At 61.7% G+C, this 16,453-nt stretch overlaps 1 protein-coding gene across 2 annotated transcripts; it reads right to left on the bottom strand.

Moving 5' to 3' along the window:
- Window positions 1-997: 997 nt before the first annotated feature.
- BGN (biglycan) lies at window positions 998-15,445 on the bottom strand. Of its 2 annotated transcripts, none has more exons than XM_010361759.2 (8): window positions 15,223-15,445; window positions 5,573-5,821; window positions 5,172-5,284; window positions 4,449-4,662; window positions 3,890-4,000; window positions 3,606-3,699; window positions 3,344-3,482; window positions 998-2,312 (listed from the first exon to the last, which is right to left on the bottom strand). In XM_010361759.2, exons 2-8 carry the CDS (start codon window positions 5,808-5,810, stop codon window positions 2,115-2,117), a joined length of 1,107 nt encoding a protein of 368 aa, XP_010360061.1. In that variant the 5' UTR covers window positions 5,811-5,821; window positions 15,223-15,445; the 3' UTR covers window positions 998-2,114. The 2 variants fall into 2 exon arrangements, with proteins under 2 accessions (XP_010360061.1, XP_030789323.1); XM_030933463.1 differs by lacking the exon at window positions 15,223-15,445 and adding an exon at window positions 6,811-6,925.
- Window positions 15,446-16,453: the final 1,008 nt, after the last annotated feature.

Below are 16,453 nucleotides of genomic sequence, written 5' to 3'. Positions count from 1 at the left end.
GCCGTAGTGCTGGCTGCCCCTCCTCCCAGCCAGTGAGGGGACTTGCCTGAAGCCTTGACTCCTGGCCCCTGACCAGTTCCCTTGCACCACGCCTGCCCAACTCAGCAGACATTGCCAGGCCGTGGAGCACATGGCCCAGAATAGTGCTATGACGCTGATGGTGACATTCTATCACTGGGCCACCACACTGCGTGGCAACTCCTATCCCAGGAAGGAGAAACCTGGGAACGCCAGTGCCCCAGTGCCAGTCCAGGCTTAAAGACACAGTTATGTGCGAGGAGCCAACACACAGTGCCAGGCTGTGACTCACGCGGGCCCTGCCCACTCTATTGCTGTTGGGAGCCTGGAGCTGCCCAGGGAAGCCCCAGGTTCCGCCACCTGCTCTGAGGCTCTTCGTGCAGGACCAAAGGAAAGTCACAGGTGGTAGTGTTGCTCTGGAGACTGTTCCCCTCCAAGCTGTCCTTTCCGGGACGACCTGTGTCCCCAGCATGCAGCTGACCTGGATCCTCTCTCTGGAGCCGGTGCCAATGCCTCGCAGCCCGAGCTCCACTCTCCCGGCGCACAGTGTGACTTGCTAGGGGGCTGGCTGGGGAGCCAAGGCCAGGCCAGAGCAAGTGGGTGCACACAGCACCCTGCCCTGGCTCCATGGGGCCCCGTCCCTCCTGTGTTACCCCTTGGGTGTTGGTGGTGCCTCGGTACCCTAGACTCCATGGAGCTGGGCAGCCCGGGTCCCGCTTAGATTTCCAGGCTCTAGCCTGGTGCCTGCAGTCGGTGTGTTCTTGGCAAACGCTCCACGCTGAGGGGGCAGGTGCCATTCAGGCCTGTTTGGATTCTGGAGCCCTGTCTCGGGACAGCTGGGGCCATGAGTGTCTAGGAGGGAGGGGAAACTGGCTAGCCCAGACCTGAGGATGACGGGGCCCCTCTTCTGAGGGTGAGGAGCCCAAGGGCCAGGAGGGGCATGGAGAAGCCAGGCCGCCACAGGAGCAGCGCACGGAGCCATGTTGCACAGTGTTTCTTTAATGGAAAGACAGCCACCGACCTCAGAAGCAGCCCCTCCTTGCGCTGAACCAGAAGGAAAGGGGAGACCTAGCCGCCAGTGGCGGTGAGGGGGTTCCATGAAAACCGGTGTCTGGGACTCTGGCGGAATGTGGGGCCTCTCGTTTCTTTGGGGCAGAAGGGCCAGGGCCTGACCAGCCTAAGGCTCCCCTCCTTGATGGTGTCATCTGGGAAGGATGCTGGGCCTCCAACTTCCGGCCTCCTCTGGGACTATACAGGTTTGGGGGCAAGGGCTGGGCAGGGCAGGCTGGGGAGACCGCTGTCCCTGGGGTTTCGTGGGCAGGGGCTGGGTGCAGGCCGGACAGACAGAAAGCAGACCCAGCTCAACGCAGAAGGCCAGAGGGTGTGGAGAGAAAGGGACAGGCAAAGCCAGGTTTGGAGAGATGGAGGGGACAGGCCACCAAGCTCAGAAGCGAGAAAGGTCTGAGGAAGCACAAGACACACACACAGAGAGAGAGAGAGAGAGAGAGAGAGAGAAAGAAGGGGAAAGAGAGAACAGAAGGGAGGACTGGTCGAAGGGCCAGTGGAGCAGGGGTCTGGGAGGGACAGGCCATGAACTTGCAAGGGGGCTGAGGGGAGCCGCGGCAGTGGGGAGAGTTGAAAGGCTGGAAATGCATGAGGAGGAGGAGCAGAACATGCGTGTCTGGACAGGTGCAACAGCCCTGGCAGAGTTCACTGTCCCCATTCTTATGGAACACCTCCTGGCTGCTGACCCAGGGACCATTCTCCTAGGACTGGAGCCTTGGACACTTGGGTTTGGGAGTGAATGAGAAAAAAGCTTCATGGGGTGCCTCTGGGTGGCTGTGGTGGGAGAGCAGGGGCAGCTCTGAGGCGGAGGGAGCATGTGATGGGGGCCAGACCTTGAGCCCACCTGCACCCTTGGGAGCCAGGGAGAGGCCGTGATGGGGTGGCGAGCTGGGGTCAGGGACCTGAGGTGGGGGGCTGGGTTGGACGCAGCTGGGTCCTGGCTTAGCTTCCTGGCTCTGCCTCCCCATCAGGATGTCTGGCTGTGTTCCCCAGAGACCCCCACCGAGGCCCCGCGGTGGCTGTAGCTGCCTCTACTTTTTGTAGTTGCCAAACTGGATGGCCAGGCGGTCAGTGACGCAGCGGAAGGTGGCTGGCTGCACCTCCCAGTAGGGCACGGGGTTGTTGAAGAGGCTGATGCCGTTGTAGTAGGCCCGCTTCACCCCGAAGCCCACGGGACAGAAGTCGTTGACACCCACTTTGGTGATGTTGTTGGAGTGCAGATAGACCACCTGAAGGCAGAGGGGCCGGGTCACTGCAGGCCTCCCTCCCTCCATGCCAAGCCCGCTGCCTCCAGGAGGCATTTTGCTGTTACCTCTGCACCCTACTTCAAGGGCCACACCAGAGGCTCCCTGTTGTTGGGAGGAACAAACCAAGGCATGGGTGTGTTCTTTGTGTGGGTGTCAGCCAGGATTAAGGCACTGGATGTGACCAGGGACCAGGATGAGGGTCTCAGGTGGGGCAGGTTGAGGACATGTGGGGGTGGGGGTGGGGGTGGGGCTGGGGTAGGGGTGTGTTTGGTGGTGTGAGGTGAAGGAAAGGTGGCCTGACCCTCGGGGGAGCACCCTCACACTCCATGGGGCAGTCAGCAGAGGAGCTCGCCCTCTAGCAGCCCCTCCAACTCTCTGGAGTCACTGTCTTGCTGTCTCGGAGAGGAGCAGAGGAGGGCAGGCAAGGCGCCTGCTGAGTTGGGCTGGGAGCCCAGTGCTAGTGAACATGAAAATGGCCACTAGAGGGCGCTCTCGGCCCATCATGGGCATGGCCTGCATGGTGCTGGCTCACAGCTGGTGCAGATCGGGGTGCTCCAAACACGTGTGGATGGAGCAGGGCTGGGCAAGACCAAGATCACCCATCTGGTTGGGGGCCAGGCCAGGGATAGAAGCTCTCGACAGAATCCCAGGCAAGACCGTGATCCCCCTCTTCAGCCTACTTCCTGCCCTGGGCTGTCGCTATCTTGGCACGGATCAGTACACCCCCACACCCACAGTTTCTTGACTCCCTGGACTCTGCCACATCTTTCTGGTGTCCGACCCTCCTGGAGACCCTCAGGTCCAAGATCTACCGGGCTGCCTTGCTCTGTATCTACCATGGAGCCCCTGCTGCCTGCCTCCTCAGCACCAGCTGGGAGCATCAAGACTGCTCCTTTGCAGATGCCCAGAGTTGGCCGGGAAGGAGGGCCAAGGGGCTGAGGGACTGCTTGGGGACATGCACGCCTCCCCCAACCCAGCCTTAGGGAACCTGGCTATACACGCCCAGCTCTCACCTGGAGGAGCTTGAGGTCTGGGAGCCCTGAGGGCACCCTGGCCAGCTTGTTGTTGTCCAAGTGGAGCTCCCGGAGGGTTGGCAGGAAGCTCAGGCTCCCGTTCTCGATCGTCCGGATCTGGTTGTGGCCCAGGCCCAGCCTGTGAGTGGGAGAATGACAGGGACTCAAAGGCTGGAGAGAAGGATGGTGGGCTGGGCGCGAGGGGCCACACAGCACTGAGGGACTCTGGCATCACCCTCGGGCAGTGCCGGGCTGGCCTCACCTGTACAGCTTGGAGTAGCGGAGCAGGTCCTCCAGTTCGATAGCCTGGATTTTGTTGTGGTCCAGGTGGAGTTCATTCAGGGTCTCAGGGAGGTCTGCCAGGAGAAGAGGGCACGGGGGAGAATGCAGGTGCTGAGGGCAGGGGCCCTAGCTCTGCCCCAGGTGGTGGGAGGGGACTGTTGAGCCTTTCCCTGAGTCGACCAGGCCTATCCAGAGCCCCCACCCTGGCCATCTGTGCCGTTGGGGCTGAGGCAGGCAGGTGCGCAGGAAGAGTGGGCTTCCTACCTTTGGGGATGCCAGTCAGCTTGGCCTCTGAGATGCGCAGGTAGTTGAGCTTCAGGCCATCGAAGGCTCCAGGTTCAAAGCCACTGTTTTCCAGTGGGTTCCCGCCCATCTCTAGGTGAGAGACCTCATTAGCCCGGGAGCCTGGTGGTCCCTGCACAGCCCTGGGTCCTGTCATTTCCAGGCTAGTGTGGTGAGCCCTGCTAACTGCCGGCTGCTCCCATCTCCTGAAAGCAGTTCTGCTAATTTACCGGGCTAATTGTAAACTCCTAGCTGTTCAGGACTGCTAGCTCCAGGGGCAGCAAGAGGAAAGGGAGGAGTGCCAGAGATGCAGACAGGGCTCCCAGAAGCCACCCGGAAGCCACCCGGCCCCTCTGGCCCAGTCTTCTCTTTAGCCATGGTGATCGCCTGCATAGAGGATTTGCCAAGAAATTCATGGATTATCTTTTGACCGTTCTCACCATACTCTTTCTTGAACCGAGCCTCTAAAGGTGTCCCTTGGTCTCCCTTCCCCATGCCCCGAGACAAGGCTCTGGAATGTTCTGGGAGGCTTTCAGCTCACCGATGCAGTTCATGTTCCGGAGCCCACTGAACACGCCCTTGGGCACCTTGCGGATGCGGTTGTCGTGGATGCGGAGCTCCACCAGGGAGCTGGGCAGGTTGGGCGGGATCTCCACCAGGTGGTTCTTGGAGATGTAGAGCTTCTGCAGCTTCCGTAGGGGGCTGAAGGCCTTCTCGTGGATCTTGGAGATCTTGTTGTTCACCAGGACGAGGGCCTGAAGCAGGGCGGAAGGAGGAGGTGAAGGTGCGGACTCCCTGCCCCACCTGCCCCTCCCTCCTGCCTTCCTGTGCCTCCCCAGTCCACTGGGCCTCGAGGAGGTCAGTCCGTGCTTGTGAGCAGAGTGCGGGGCAGGAGGCAGCACCCAGGCCCAGCCCTGAGCCTCAGCAGTGCCACCACTGCCTTGCCGCTCCAAGCCTCAGTTTCCTCACACATACACTGGTTACAATGAAATCCGTTCTCCTCTGTTGCTGGGAGGAATGGATGTGATGAAACGTTTTCAGTCACGAAGGGAGCTGAGCTGAGTGATCCAGTCCTGCAGCTGCGGTTGCTCAAACCCACATGGGTGAGCTGCAAGCCCGGGAGCTTCCATCACGGCTGGCTCCAGGCTTTACCCTGAAGCCCACGGGTCCCCGAGCTCCTCTCATACCCACATGTCCATGCACATGCACCCACCCGGACCTCTGCCCCCTGCTGTAGGCCTGCTGGTTCCTCCCAGCTCCTTACGTAGAGGTGCTGGAGACCCTTGAAATCATCCTTGCGGAGCTCAGAGATGTCGTTGTTCTGCAGGTCCAGCAGCGTGGTGTCAGGGGAGAGCTCTTTGGGCACAGACTTCAGACCTAGGGGGCCCATGACCACCAGCAGCATGAACTTGGAGCCATCCAGCCAACTAGCCCCACCACAGGGAGGCCCAGGGACACACGCACGCGACACCGACGGGCACACGGGGATGCCACCACAAGTGGGCGCAAACTGCACAGCTCACAGCCAGACGGCTGGACCCCTCCTACACTCACATCATGCTCACCACCAGCCCACAGGACCGGCATGTGCCTCCCTCAGAAGGGGCTCTCAGGCTGCATCTGTGCCTCCTTGCATGCCCCACCCCCCATCACTCAGGGACAAACCCAGATCGGAGCACTGAACCACCCGCAGGTGGCAGTGGCAGCCAAAAGGACACATGGCGCTGTAGGTGGGTGTGACAGAGTCCGGGTCCAGGACGCCCGAGGTGTCGGTGCCTGAAGCTTCCTCATCATTCATCATGAACGGCCCATCGTCCAGGGTGAAGTCCCAGAAGCCCCTCTGCTCAAAGGGCAGGGCCTGGCTCAGGGCCAGCAGAGACACGAGGAGCCACAGGGGCCACATGGCGGATGGGCCTGGGGGAAGAGGCAGGGGGATCCTCAGCACCAGCACCCACCCGTCTTCCCCATGCCAGGGGTTAGTGTTCCGTGTGTGTGGTGGCACTGCGTTCCCATCCCTCACCAGGGATGGCCAGACCCTGGGACGGGAGGCAGAGAGGGCGGAGTGTGGGCAGAGGGCTCCAGGCAGGAAGGGAGTGGATACTGCTGGCAAGGAGGGTGCCCCTTGCACTCCACTCCCCTCACCCCTTCCACTATCCCCCTCCCCATCCCGGACAGGACTTGGCTTAATCAGGCGATGAAATGTCTCCTCATTAGCAAGTCTGCAGGCCCCCATGCCTCTGAGTCTGCCAGAAGCCTGCTTTAGGGCAGGGGCATCCGTGAGGGCTGCGTGGAGGAGGTGGAGGAGGAATCCTAGCCATTGGCCCTCAAGGGCTTTGAAGAATCCACTTTTTGGGACGCCACTGTGGTCTCCTACCCGGGCCAATCCTTCCTTTGAGTTCTGGGCTCAGGGCAGCGTGGATGAAGTTAGTTGAGTTTGGCAACTCTGAATTGCTTCCTACCTCCTGAGCCCCCCTTCCACCCTGCCCACGTTTCTCAGAGGCCCTCTAAGGCCAAGGCAGGGAGGTGGAGAAAGAGGGGGTGTCCTTTGAGGCCATGAGCAAAGTTGGCTGAGGCAGCACTGAGTGGAGACCCCAGAGGTGGAGGCCATGGCGCCCCCAACACAGCCCCTGGGCCTTGGCTTCCTCCTCTGGACCACCCGCCCCAGCCCCGCCCCGCCCCCCCCCACACACTGCCTTGGCTCAAACAGCCCTGGAGGTCCTAGATGTGCTCCCACCCTTCCTCCCTGCCCACAGCCTCGGCAGCTCAGAGAGGCCCCCCCAGGGGAGCAGGCTGCCGCCAGGGTGGCAGGGGCAGGGTCAGGCTTGCCTGAGGCCCCCCAGGCCGAGGCGGCGGGTGGGAGTGGAGGGGAAGCAGCCCTGCCCGAGCCTGCCGCCAGCACCCACCTCTGCTTGCCTCCTTCCTCCTCATCAGACATGGTCTCCCGTCCAGAGGCAGCCGGGAATGTGCCCTACAAGAAGAGGCTGGAGCCCTGCCTCTCCTACCACTCCATCCACCCTGACTGCCTGGCAAAGGTCCAGGTCTCACCCCAGCCTCACCTTCCCCATCTGTTAAGTGGGAATAAACATGCCTGCCCTGCTCGCCACCCAGCCTGGGGTGGCGCTCGGTGCATCTGGAGACAGGGAGCCCAGCTGGGCAGCAAGGGCCTCTGGCAGACCTGAAGCAGTCACACGCCCAGGAGACCTCACTTAGGGCCAGTACTAGCTGGGGAGGGGCTGTCTGGGGCTCCAGCAGGGCGAGGTGAGCCCCCTAAGCCCAGCTGCTGGTTGCAGGGGTCTAAGGAGGCCGTGGGGAGGTGGGGGCTCTGCCCCCTAGGCCAGCACTCTCTGAGCAGCCCCGCCCTGCCCGATGCTTCCCCAGTTGACCTGGGGGCTGGGTTGGCTGCTGGGGGCTGCCGCTTTGGGGCCCTTGCTGCCAGCGGACCGGGGGCCTGAGGCCACTTCGGGGCCAGGTTGGGTCTGAGCACAAGCACTGTGCCTCCAGTTCCATCAATCCCAGGAGAGGGTTGGGATGGAGGCCTGTCCTGTCGCCCCCTTGCAGCTCCTCGGGTGCTCCAGGGAGCATCTGCTGGCAGGCGTCCCCTCTGCATTGGCATCCCCTCTGGAAGCCGCCCATGGCCCCTCCCACACCCGTGGACAGAGGGGCCTGTGGTGAGGCTGTGGCTATAGCAGCTGCCAGGCCAGTGGAGTGGCCTTTCCGCAACTGGCCCCAGAGCCCTCCTGAGCCCATAGGCCCCGGGCCATACTGCAAAGTAGGAGTCAGAGCCCAAGGCTTAGCTCGGCTTCCCCCTCATGTGGAGCTGGACTTTATGCTGACCCCTGGGGTCACCAGGAGGCCCCTGCTGGGGCAGCACCCAGCCTCCCTCATTCTTTTGAGCCTTGAGACCCCAATTGCAACCCAGGGCCTGCCAGCCCCAGGCCGGTCCAGCAGGACCTAGGGGAGCCCCCCGGAGGGTCTTGGCCCCCAAGTAGGGAGAAGGCTCAACACTCACCTACCTGGATGGCGTTTCCCTTCCTCCGGGACAGGGCAGGGCAGGGCAGGGCCTCTGATGCCTGCTGCCACTGCGGGACCCTCTCCCAGTGCCACTGGACACCCGGGGGCAGGAGGAGGAGGAGGAGGAGGAAGAGGAGGAGCGGCAGCAGCAGCAGTGGGAGAGAACAGGAAGGGCAGGATGGAAGCAGGAGAGCAAGATGGAGTGGGGGAGGTAGGAGACTGCCCTGCCCCTCCCTACCGATGCCCCTGCCAAAGCCGCTACCTCCCAGGGAGAGTGAGTCAGGGCTGGAACGTCCCACCAGAGCCCTGGAAAGCTCCAGGGTGGGCAGTCCACCTGGACAGGTGGGGTTGGGGTGGTCTGGCTGGGCCTAGGGAAGGCTGTGGGGAGGGGCTAGGGAAGGCTGAGGGGACAGAGGACCATCTGACCATGGCCAGCTTGGAGCCCCCAGGACCCACGCATTGGCCTGGAGGAGGACTCTACAGGGACTCCTGCCCCGGGGCCAGGGGTCTCCCCAGGAGCTGGGACTTCCCTGCAGGTACTCCTGTTAGGGAATCGGGCCCTCCACCAAGGGAGGGGGCACAGGCGCAGGGCTGTCAGTCACGGGCAAGACTGGTCATCGGGGTCTCAGGTGGGTTCCCAGGACCAGCTGTGGGGCGACGAGGACTCTGAAGGCAGGCTGCCTGATATAGTAGGATGTCTGGGGGGTCTCCAAGAGACTGAAAAAGGGGCAAGGGGAAGAGGTTCCCTCGGAGCAGGGAGGGAGGCTGAGGGCCCATACACTCGGGCCCCGTGACAGAGGCAGAAGGACAAGGTTTGGCTGGCTTTCTATGGCTCATGGCTGTGCCCAAGCAGTGGGCAGGCTGGAGGAGTGGGGGCCGGGCAGGCTTCCCGGCACATCCCTCATTTCCCCTCAAAGAACTGGCACAAAACTGAGACCGCTCCCGAGGAAGGGACAGGCTCTGTGTCTGAGCCCACAGGAGGCGGCAAGGGGCCCATGAAGCCAGAGGGAGCCAGGGGAGCCTTGGGGGGAAGGATCCCCTGGAGCTGGCACGATGAATATCCCCATTTTATGGACACAAAAGCTAAGGCCGAGAGAGAGGCTCTCATTTCCCCCAAATCACTCAGCCTGACTTGGAATTCAGCTTTGGCGCTTCTAGGCCCTGAGCTCTCAGCTGTGCTCCTCAGCCACAGGGGCTCCAGCCATGTCTCTGGGCCTGTGACAGCCTGAATGCCCGAGACTGGGGGTGGCAGTTTGGGAGGTTCTGGAGATGAATAGGCTCAGCTGTCCTCCCAAAGCCTGGCCCCTGCCTTCTCCCCACCACCTCACACCGAGCCCCTCCCTCCTGCCAGAATATGTACACACACGTATACACATACACACACAGAAACATACACACAGATGCACACATACACATACTCGTATACACACACACGTGAACACACACATGCACATACCTACACAAAACACACATGTACACACATCCACACACATCCACATACAGGCACACATCCACACACATACATGCACAGACACATGCACACTCCTATACACACATGTACACACACATATACATGCACAAACCTAGACACACACATGCATACCCATGTATACACATTCACATACACACATGTATACATATATAAACACACATACACAGATGCACACATACACACACACTCGTGCACACACCTATACACATACATGCACATGTACACACACATGCACACATACACATGCACACATACACACTTATACACACGTACACACATGCATACATGCACACGTACACACATGCACACATAGACCCGTATACACATACACATATGTAAACACATACATGCACACATCTATACACACATGTATACACATTCACATATACATATGTATACATACACACATACATACACATATATCCACACAGAGATAAGGCAGGTGAGGCCCCCAGCCCAGGAAGCAGGAATACCCCATAGTCAGATCCTGAGAGACCCACAGCAAGTCCCTCCAGTCCTCAACTCTCCATCACCACAACTGAGGCCTCTGGGCCTCAGTTTCCCTGCATTGGCCTCCCTGGATGTGTCCTCAGGGACTTCAGGGAGGGTTTCAAGCCCCATCAAAGTGTGCCCTGAGCTCCCTGGATGCCACCTCTTTAGAGCAAAGGACAGGAGCGGCAATGGCATGAGCCCCAGGTTGGGCGACCGCAGGTGTGAGTGAGGGAGGAGGCTGGGCTTCCTGGAGCCTCCGCCACCACCCCAATAGGGCCCTCCTTGTCTGCCCCTCTGAAAGCCAGCGCAGTCCTCTGCACTGGATTGCTCGAGGTCACAGCCAAACAAGATGCGTTGGCAGCCTCTGAGAGCATGGAGGGTCCGTGCCAGGCATTCAGGCCAGGCCAAGGGCGGCAGGAGCAGGGCTTGAGGTCTGGCGGGCCCTGGGAGCTCGCCTGCAGACGGTGTGGCTCACAGCTGCCAAGTGGCAGACGCCAGACGCTGTCTCCGCAGCCTCAGCCCTGGGCGTCTGCCCCCCTGAGCAACCCGACCTGAACTCTGACACACGTGCCATCTTGCACGCAGCCCTGCAGGGTCCCCGGGACTGTGCCCTTCCTCCCTCCCCTCTGGCCGCCAAAGCCTTTTGGGCCCTGTTTCAATCAGCAGCCAGTTGCTTGTGCCCCGGCTGACACCTGGCCTGCCCCCTGCCACTCTCCCAGGCCCCAGTCCACCAGTCCCTCCCCACTGATGGCTCCAGCCTGCACTTGGGCATCAACCAGAGAGGGGATGTGCAACCTCCATGGCCTTGCCAAAGTCTGCTGTGTGCGTTCATCTGTGGGAATGGCTGCCTGAGGGGCTGGGGGCTGGAGTGGGGAGGGGCGGACCTTGTGCACCCCAGCCACATTCCAAGCCCCCGCCATTGCCCCAGCATGCCCTTCAGGCAGCCACGCTTGGGTGTCTGCTCCCCTTGCAGCCACGTGTGGAGGGACTGGGAAACCCCGGCTCATCTGCTGCTCAAATCCTTTCCAGAGGTTTTCTGGCAGGGTAGGGACAAGGGTGGAGTTCTCCCTTGATGCGCCCAGCCACTTCCCACATCTCTGTGCCAGCCCTTTGCAACCTGTGGTGCCCATGTCGAGGTCCAACCTGTCCCCACAGTCGGCGGAGTGCAGGACTCAGCCCTTCCTGCTGTGCGCTCCTGGTCCTCTGCATGCGGACCACTGCTGCCCGCCCCCCTCCCCCCACTCCCTGAAGAGATTCTGGGCCTCTTGCTAGAGTCTCCAAGGGAAAGGGAGGATGCTGTCACCTCTCAGAGGCAGAGCAGGGGACTCATGTGATTTCTTTACTTAGTCCCCTGCCATCCCCCATTGACTCTAAGAAGGAAGCGATACTCTTAAGACTTGATGAAGGGGTAAACTGAGGCTCAGGGAGTTGGCCCCAAACTCTTGCCCAAGGCCACACAGTGAGGAAACAGCGGAATTGGGACTGCACACACTGTCTGTCTGTCCGTCTGTGTCCTTGCTCACTGCAGACAGTGCCACAGGCCCCAAAGCTGGCAGGCCTCACACTCTTGGGGCTGTGCAGGGAGCTCCCCTGGAAGCATGGCCCTTCTCTCTGGATGCCACCATCAGCAGCTCCTCAAGGCCCACAGATCCAGAAGCCCCTCCTCAGCCCCCACCCAGCCTCTCACCTCTGCCTCTGTCTGCAGGGGCGTCTCCTGGAAAAGCCATCTTCTCCCCAGGCGAGCACTTCAGGGCCCCAGGGAAGATGCTCCCGGCCTGCTCCCCAGACCCTGGGGCCCTGCCTCCCTCCCTCCCTGGTACAGGCCCACTAAGGCCAGGAGGGGAGAGGAGGGTTTCCTGCAGCCCCTCCCTGCCGCAACCCGCTCTCTGCCGGGGGCTCAGGCTGGGCTGGGATTAGCCTCCTTCAGCCAGCCAGGGCGGCCCACAGTCTGCTTAGCCTCAGGCTCCTAGGGCTGCTGGGCTCCCATGGGTGTGTGTATCCTTGCATGAGGGCAGCCTCCAAGACCCATGGGATGGCAGTCAAGGCCAAGCAGGAACTCAGACTTCCAGAGGATAGAAGTCACACTGGCTTCCCAGACTTCCCCTGTCTCCATGGACAGGGCTGCCTTCTAATCTTGTGGCCACCCAGGTCTGCCCACTATGCTCCCCTTGGCCCATTTGAACACCTCAGGGACCGAACAGGACTGGGATGCCTAGCAGAGGCAAGTTCAAGAGGCCCACAGAGTCTGTTGGGTCCCTGGTCTTCCAGCTCATCTCAGGCCAGTGTTTAAGTGGAGCTCAGGCTTAATTAAGATGCAGTGGACCGGGAGAGTTCCACGCGGGAAGGCTGGCTAGAGCCCCAGGCTCCTAAGCCTCAGAAGTAAGCCCCATGGGAATGGGCAGCACCTTCACCAGGCCTGCCAGGGAGCCGGGACCTGACCCTGCCCCTCGGTCTGGCTGGGATCGGAGCTGCGCAGGGGGGAAGCTGGGAGGGGGAGGGTTCTGCAGTCCTTGGAAGAGCCAAGGCTGGCGGCCCCTCCATAGCCACCCCAGAGCCCCAGAGGCTGTTCTGACGCAGAGCCATGATGGGGCGGGGGAAGAAGGCAAACGGCAGAGGAGGCAGCTGGGGTGGTTTCCGGGAGTCTAGAGTCCCAGAAGGGGCTTCTGGCTGTGGGCTCCAGGTCTCGGAGGGGACCTGGGGAAGGAGGAATGAAGCACAGCCCCCACCCCTCCAGAGGAGGTGGCCCCAGGCCTTCCCCAGGGAACCCTGGGAAGCTGGTTCTTTCTGGAAGGCTGGAGAAGGGCCTGGCCATGGGTCCTGGAGGCCACTTAGGCCAGGCAGGCCACAGGCCAGGAGGACTGAGCCACGTGCCCTCCCCACAGCGCAGCCCCTCTGTACACCCCCCCCAACTGGTCCCTGTAAGCCTTGCAGAAAGGGCTCTGAGCGGCCGAGCTGTGGCCGCGGCTCTCCCAGCCCAGCATCTGAGCAGAAGAGGACAGGTGCTGGGGCACTGACTGCCCCAGGCCCCGGCCGGCAGGATCCCAGGTTGGGCTGCCTTCTGAGGGAGCCGGTGCCCACCCAGCGGCCTGCAGCCCAAGGCAGGGTGCCCTGGGAAAGCCACCATCACCCCCAGCCCCTCGGTGTGAGCAAGACCCCCGGCTGGTGTGTCCCCACTCACCAGTGCGGTTCCCAGGCCTGTCGGGGGCTTGGTGGTGGGCCTGGACGCTAGGGGGGCAACGTGGGGCAGGGACGAAGCTCTCCCGCCCACAGATGAGTGGGAGGAGGTCGTGGTGGGCATGGGAAGACCTTTCCAACAATCAGGAGTGTTGGGGGTTGAGCAAGGCAGGGGAGGGGCCCTGGCAGGTGGGGCTCCAGGGGCTCCAGGACTGGGGCTAGGCCTGCGGGTGGGATGTGTGCTGGGGATTCTGGCTGGAGATGCTGGGGGGTGGGCCCGGGAAGCACGGGAGACAACAGAGCGGGAGGTCCCCATCCCACCTCTATACAGGGTGGCAAGGACTCAGAAGCCCTTGCTGAAGGCTCTGAGAGCTAACTGTCAAGTGTGAACTCATTACAAACCCCTCCTCTGGGGACTTGGCGCTGTCACTGAAAGGGATACGCTATAGCTTTGAGTGACTCTGGAATGTTGCTAAAGACAGGAAACTCATTCTTGCCTTGGAAACACTCCCCTTCCTTTCCCAGACTCCCCATCTATGCGGTGGTAGGGTTAATGCCCACTGCCACCTGGGTCCTTGGGGCTTGAAGGTGGGCCAGGGAGGCCAGGGCTGCCACCCACAGCTGGCCATCTTGCCATGGGAGCCCTCTGCGCTCCCTGGCTCACAACCTGCTCCCACCACCCAGCCCTGGTGGCTTGGAGGCTGCCCTGCATCTTCCTTTCAATACACCCACATGGGCTTGCCCTCAAAGACTCACTATGCTGGCCCACAGTGGCCATACATGGACATGGTCCGCACCAAGACACCCCTGCTCATATACCAGCTCTCCTGGGGTGCGGCTGGCACAGGCAGCTGGGTGTCACCAGGAGGTGCTCACCTGCACCCCTGGGCGCTGGTCCCCGGGAGCTTTTCTGGCACAGGGGCGGGGGCGCTGAGCATCTCCAGCTTGTCTCAGTTCCAATTAGTTGCTATAGGGCAGAGAGCTGGCAGGACACGGAGGGGAGAGGGCACAGAAACAGGAGCCCCTGAGGATGGGACCTGAGCAGTCTGGCGGCCAGGACAGCAGAAGAGAGACCTGCCTACCAAGACAGACCACTGGAGACTGATGTGTCCTGTGCCCTGCAGGTCCCTCGGTCCCCTGCTCTGCTCAGCAGGCGCTCAGGCACCCAGCCCAGCCCACGGGGCAGTGACGGGGCGCTCCTCTCCCTGGGCCTTCCAGAGCACTCCCTCTCCTGGGTCCCTTGGCAGGCCCTTCTGGGACCCCAAGCCAGGTCCGCCCTGGGGAACATGGCACAGTTGCCTGATTTTCTCTCCTTCCCTTCCCCATCCATTCTGAGTCCCAGTCCAAGGGGGTCCTGGAAAACAGACAGGGCTGAGTCACCCAGGCAGCCCCAGTCAGGGCCCTTGCAGCCAGGGCTCCCAGGACCCATACTTCTCACAGAGGAAGTACAGGCAGGGCATTAACCTGGGGGTGAGTGAGGAATATCTGGGCAGGGTGCCTGGGGCATGCCTGGGAAACCAAGTCTCTCAGCCCATGCTAAGGACTGGCCTCAGGCAATGCAGCGGAGGACTGCTCCTGGGTGCTGAGCTCAGTGGGTGCTGGGCAGTCCTCCCTGACCTGACGCAACCCAGGCCAGGTGCCAAGCTCTAGAGCAAGGAGGCGCCTAGGCAGAGCAAGGCTGAGGGAGTGGAGCATGCGCCTGGGACTTGCAATGATGAAACACAGCAGATGGCAAAGATGGGGTGCCAGTCACCCAGCCACGCTCTAGGGTGGCAACCAAGAAGACGGACCCCAAGTGGGAGGCAGAGAGACAAGAGCTGGATGAAGCAGAGCAAGGTCAGAAAGGAGAGGGAGAGGAAGGGGTGAGGGAAAGGTGCCTGGAAGGTGGTGAGACAAGGCAGAAGCCTGACAGGGACCAAGGGGACCGCAGGGTGGCGATGAAGGGGCATGGATCAGCAGCCTACAGAGAGCACTGGGGAAATCCGTGGACACCCTCGGGACACTGGGGACAGCAGGACCAGGGCTTGGGATAGCGGAGGCAGCAGAGCCAGAGGCATCTCTGGGTTGCTGAAGGGGCAGCTTGAGGCCAGCAAGGGGACAGTGCGGACAGTGCAGGGCGGGAGTGGGCCTGGCTCAGGAGCCCTACCTGGAGAGGGGAGGCACCAGGCTCAGGCTGGCTAGTTGGCGGGCTGGGGTGGTGGGCCGTCCGCGAGTCTGTCTGTCCGGTCTGTCCGGTGGACCGAAAGCAGCTACTCACTCCTGGGCAGTTTGTGGAGAGAGGGAGACAGTGGCGGCGGGAGGGAGGCTAAAGGCTGGGCAGGCGGGCCGACGGGGAGGGGACGGCGGGGAGAGGGCGGGGAGGGAGGAAAAAAGGGAGGGGGCTGGTGGGGCGGAGAGGGCGGGCAGGCAGGAGGGGGCAGGCTTCCCGGCCCCCCTGGCAGCTTCAAAGGGAGCAATTTTCTTGTAGACGGCTGGACTAGCTGAGCCCCCGCCCCCTCACCCCCACCACCTCCCCATCCTCCTTCCCCCGCCTGGGGCAGACAGCAAAGGAACGGACACACTCACACTCACTCAAACAAGGACCCAGAGAGTCAAACTTTCCACTGCCCAGATGGGGACACTGAGGTGCTAGCTGGCATCTCGCCAGGTAGAGGAAAGCGAGATGGAAGAAAGACGAGGGGGAGGCGGCCTTGGGCTGCTAGGCCCGTGAGTGGCCCCTGGAATTTGGTCCTGAGCCTGCTGGGAACCTGCTTGGGCCTAAGCAAGGAGGTGGTTTCTCCAGGATCAGAGAGGTAGCTGTTGTGGATTTCCGGAAGGACTTCATGTAGGCTCCTGGCGCCCTGTACCCTCCCTTCCACCCCAGGCTTTCTTCCCTTAAAAACAGGACCCAATCCGTCTGGTGGTGGCAGGACGGGGCAAGGGGCTCCCCAGCTTGCCTGTCGTGAGCTGATTCAGAGACGAAGGATCCAGCGAGTCAGTCTTCTTGCTTAATCCCTGCAGGTCCCCACAGAGAACCACTCTGTGGGCGGCCACTTCCTCTGGGCTCAACCCTGTGCCCGTCACTTATGGGGGATAACCAGGTTACCCCACCAAGTCTCGGCCACTTCCTGAGGGCCCAAATGAGTCCAGCTCCTCCAGTGTCTGGAGCCCAGGTCCTTAGTACGACACTGCCCCCTTGTCCCATAGTGTCCCCTTCTTCCCTCAGCAAGAGCAGCTCCCGAGACACAAGGGTAAGCCTTTAGATGGAGCGAGAAACCAAGATCTCCAATAGAACTGGGGGCCAGGAGTGCAGAAGGCCCAAAGAGAAAATTGCATATTGACAGAAAAAGCTCGAAGGGGTCGAGAGGGAGAGGGGTGGCTAGAGAGAGGCGGCATCC

The sequence above is a fragment of the Rhinopithecus roxellana genome, chromosome 7 (genome assembly GCF_007565055.1).
Source record: "Rhinopithecus roxellana isolate Shanxi Qingling chromosome 7, ASM756505v1, whole genome shotgun sequence".
Taxonomy (NCBI): Eukaryota; Metazoa; Chordata; class Mammalia; order Primates; family Cercopithecidae; genus Rhinopithecus; species Rhinopithecus roxellana.
This window is presented reverse-complemented; position numbering and strand designations above follow the sequence as displayed.

Excerpts from the sequence above, each read along its gene's own strand:
- BGN (XM_030933463.1), bottom strand. The coding sequence starts at position 6,835 with ATGAGGAGGAAGGAGGCAAGCAGAG. Across the intron at positions 3,700-3,889 it reads GCTGACTGGCATCCCCAAAG|ACCTCCCTGAGACCCTGAAT; the intron begins GTAGGAAGCCCA and ends TTCTCCTGGCAG. Across the intron at positions 2,313-3,343 it reads CAGACCTCAAGCTCCTCCAG|GTGGTCTATCTGCACTCCAA; the intron begins GTGAGAGCTGGG and ends CTCTGCCTTCAG.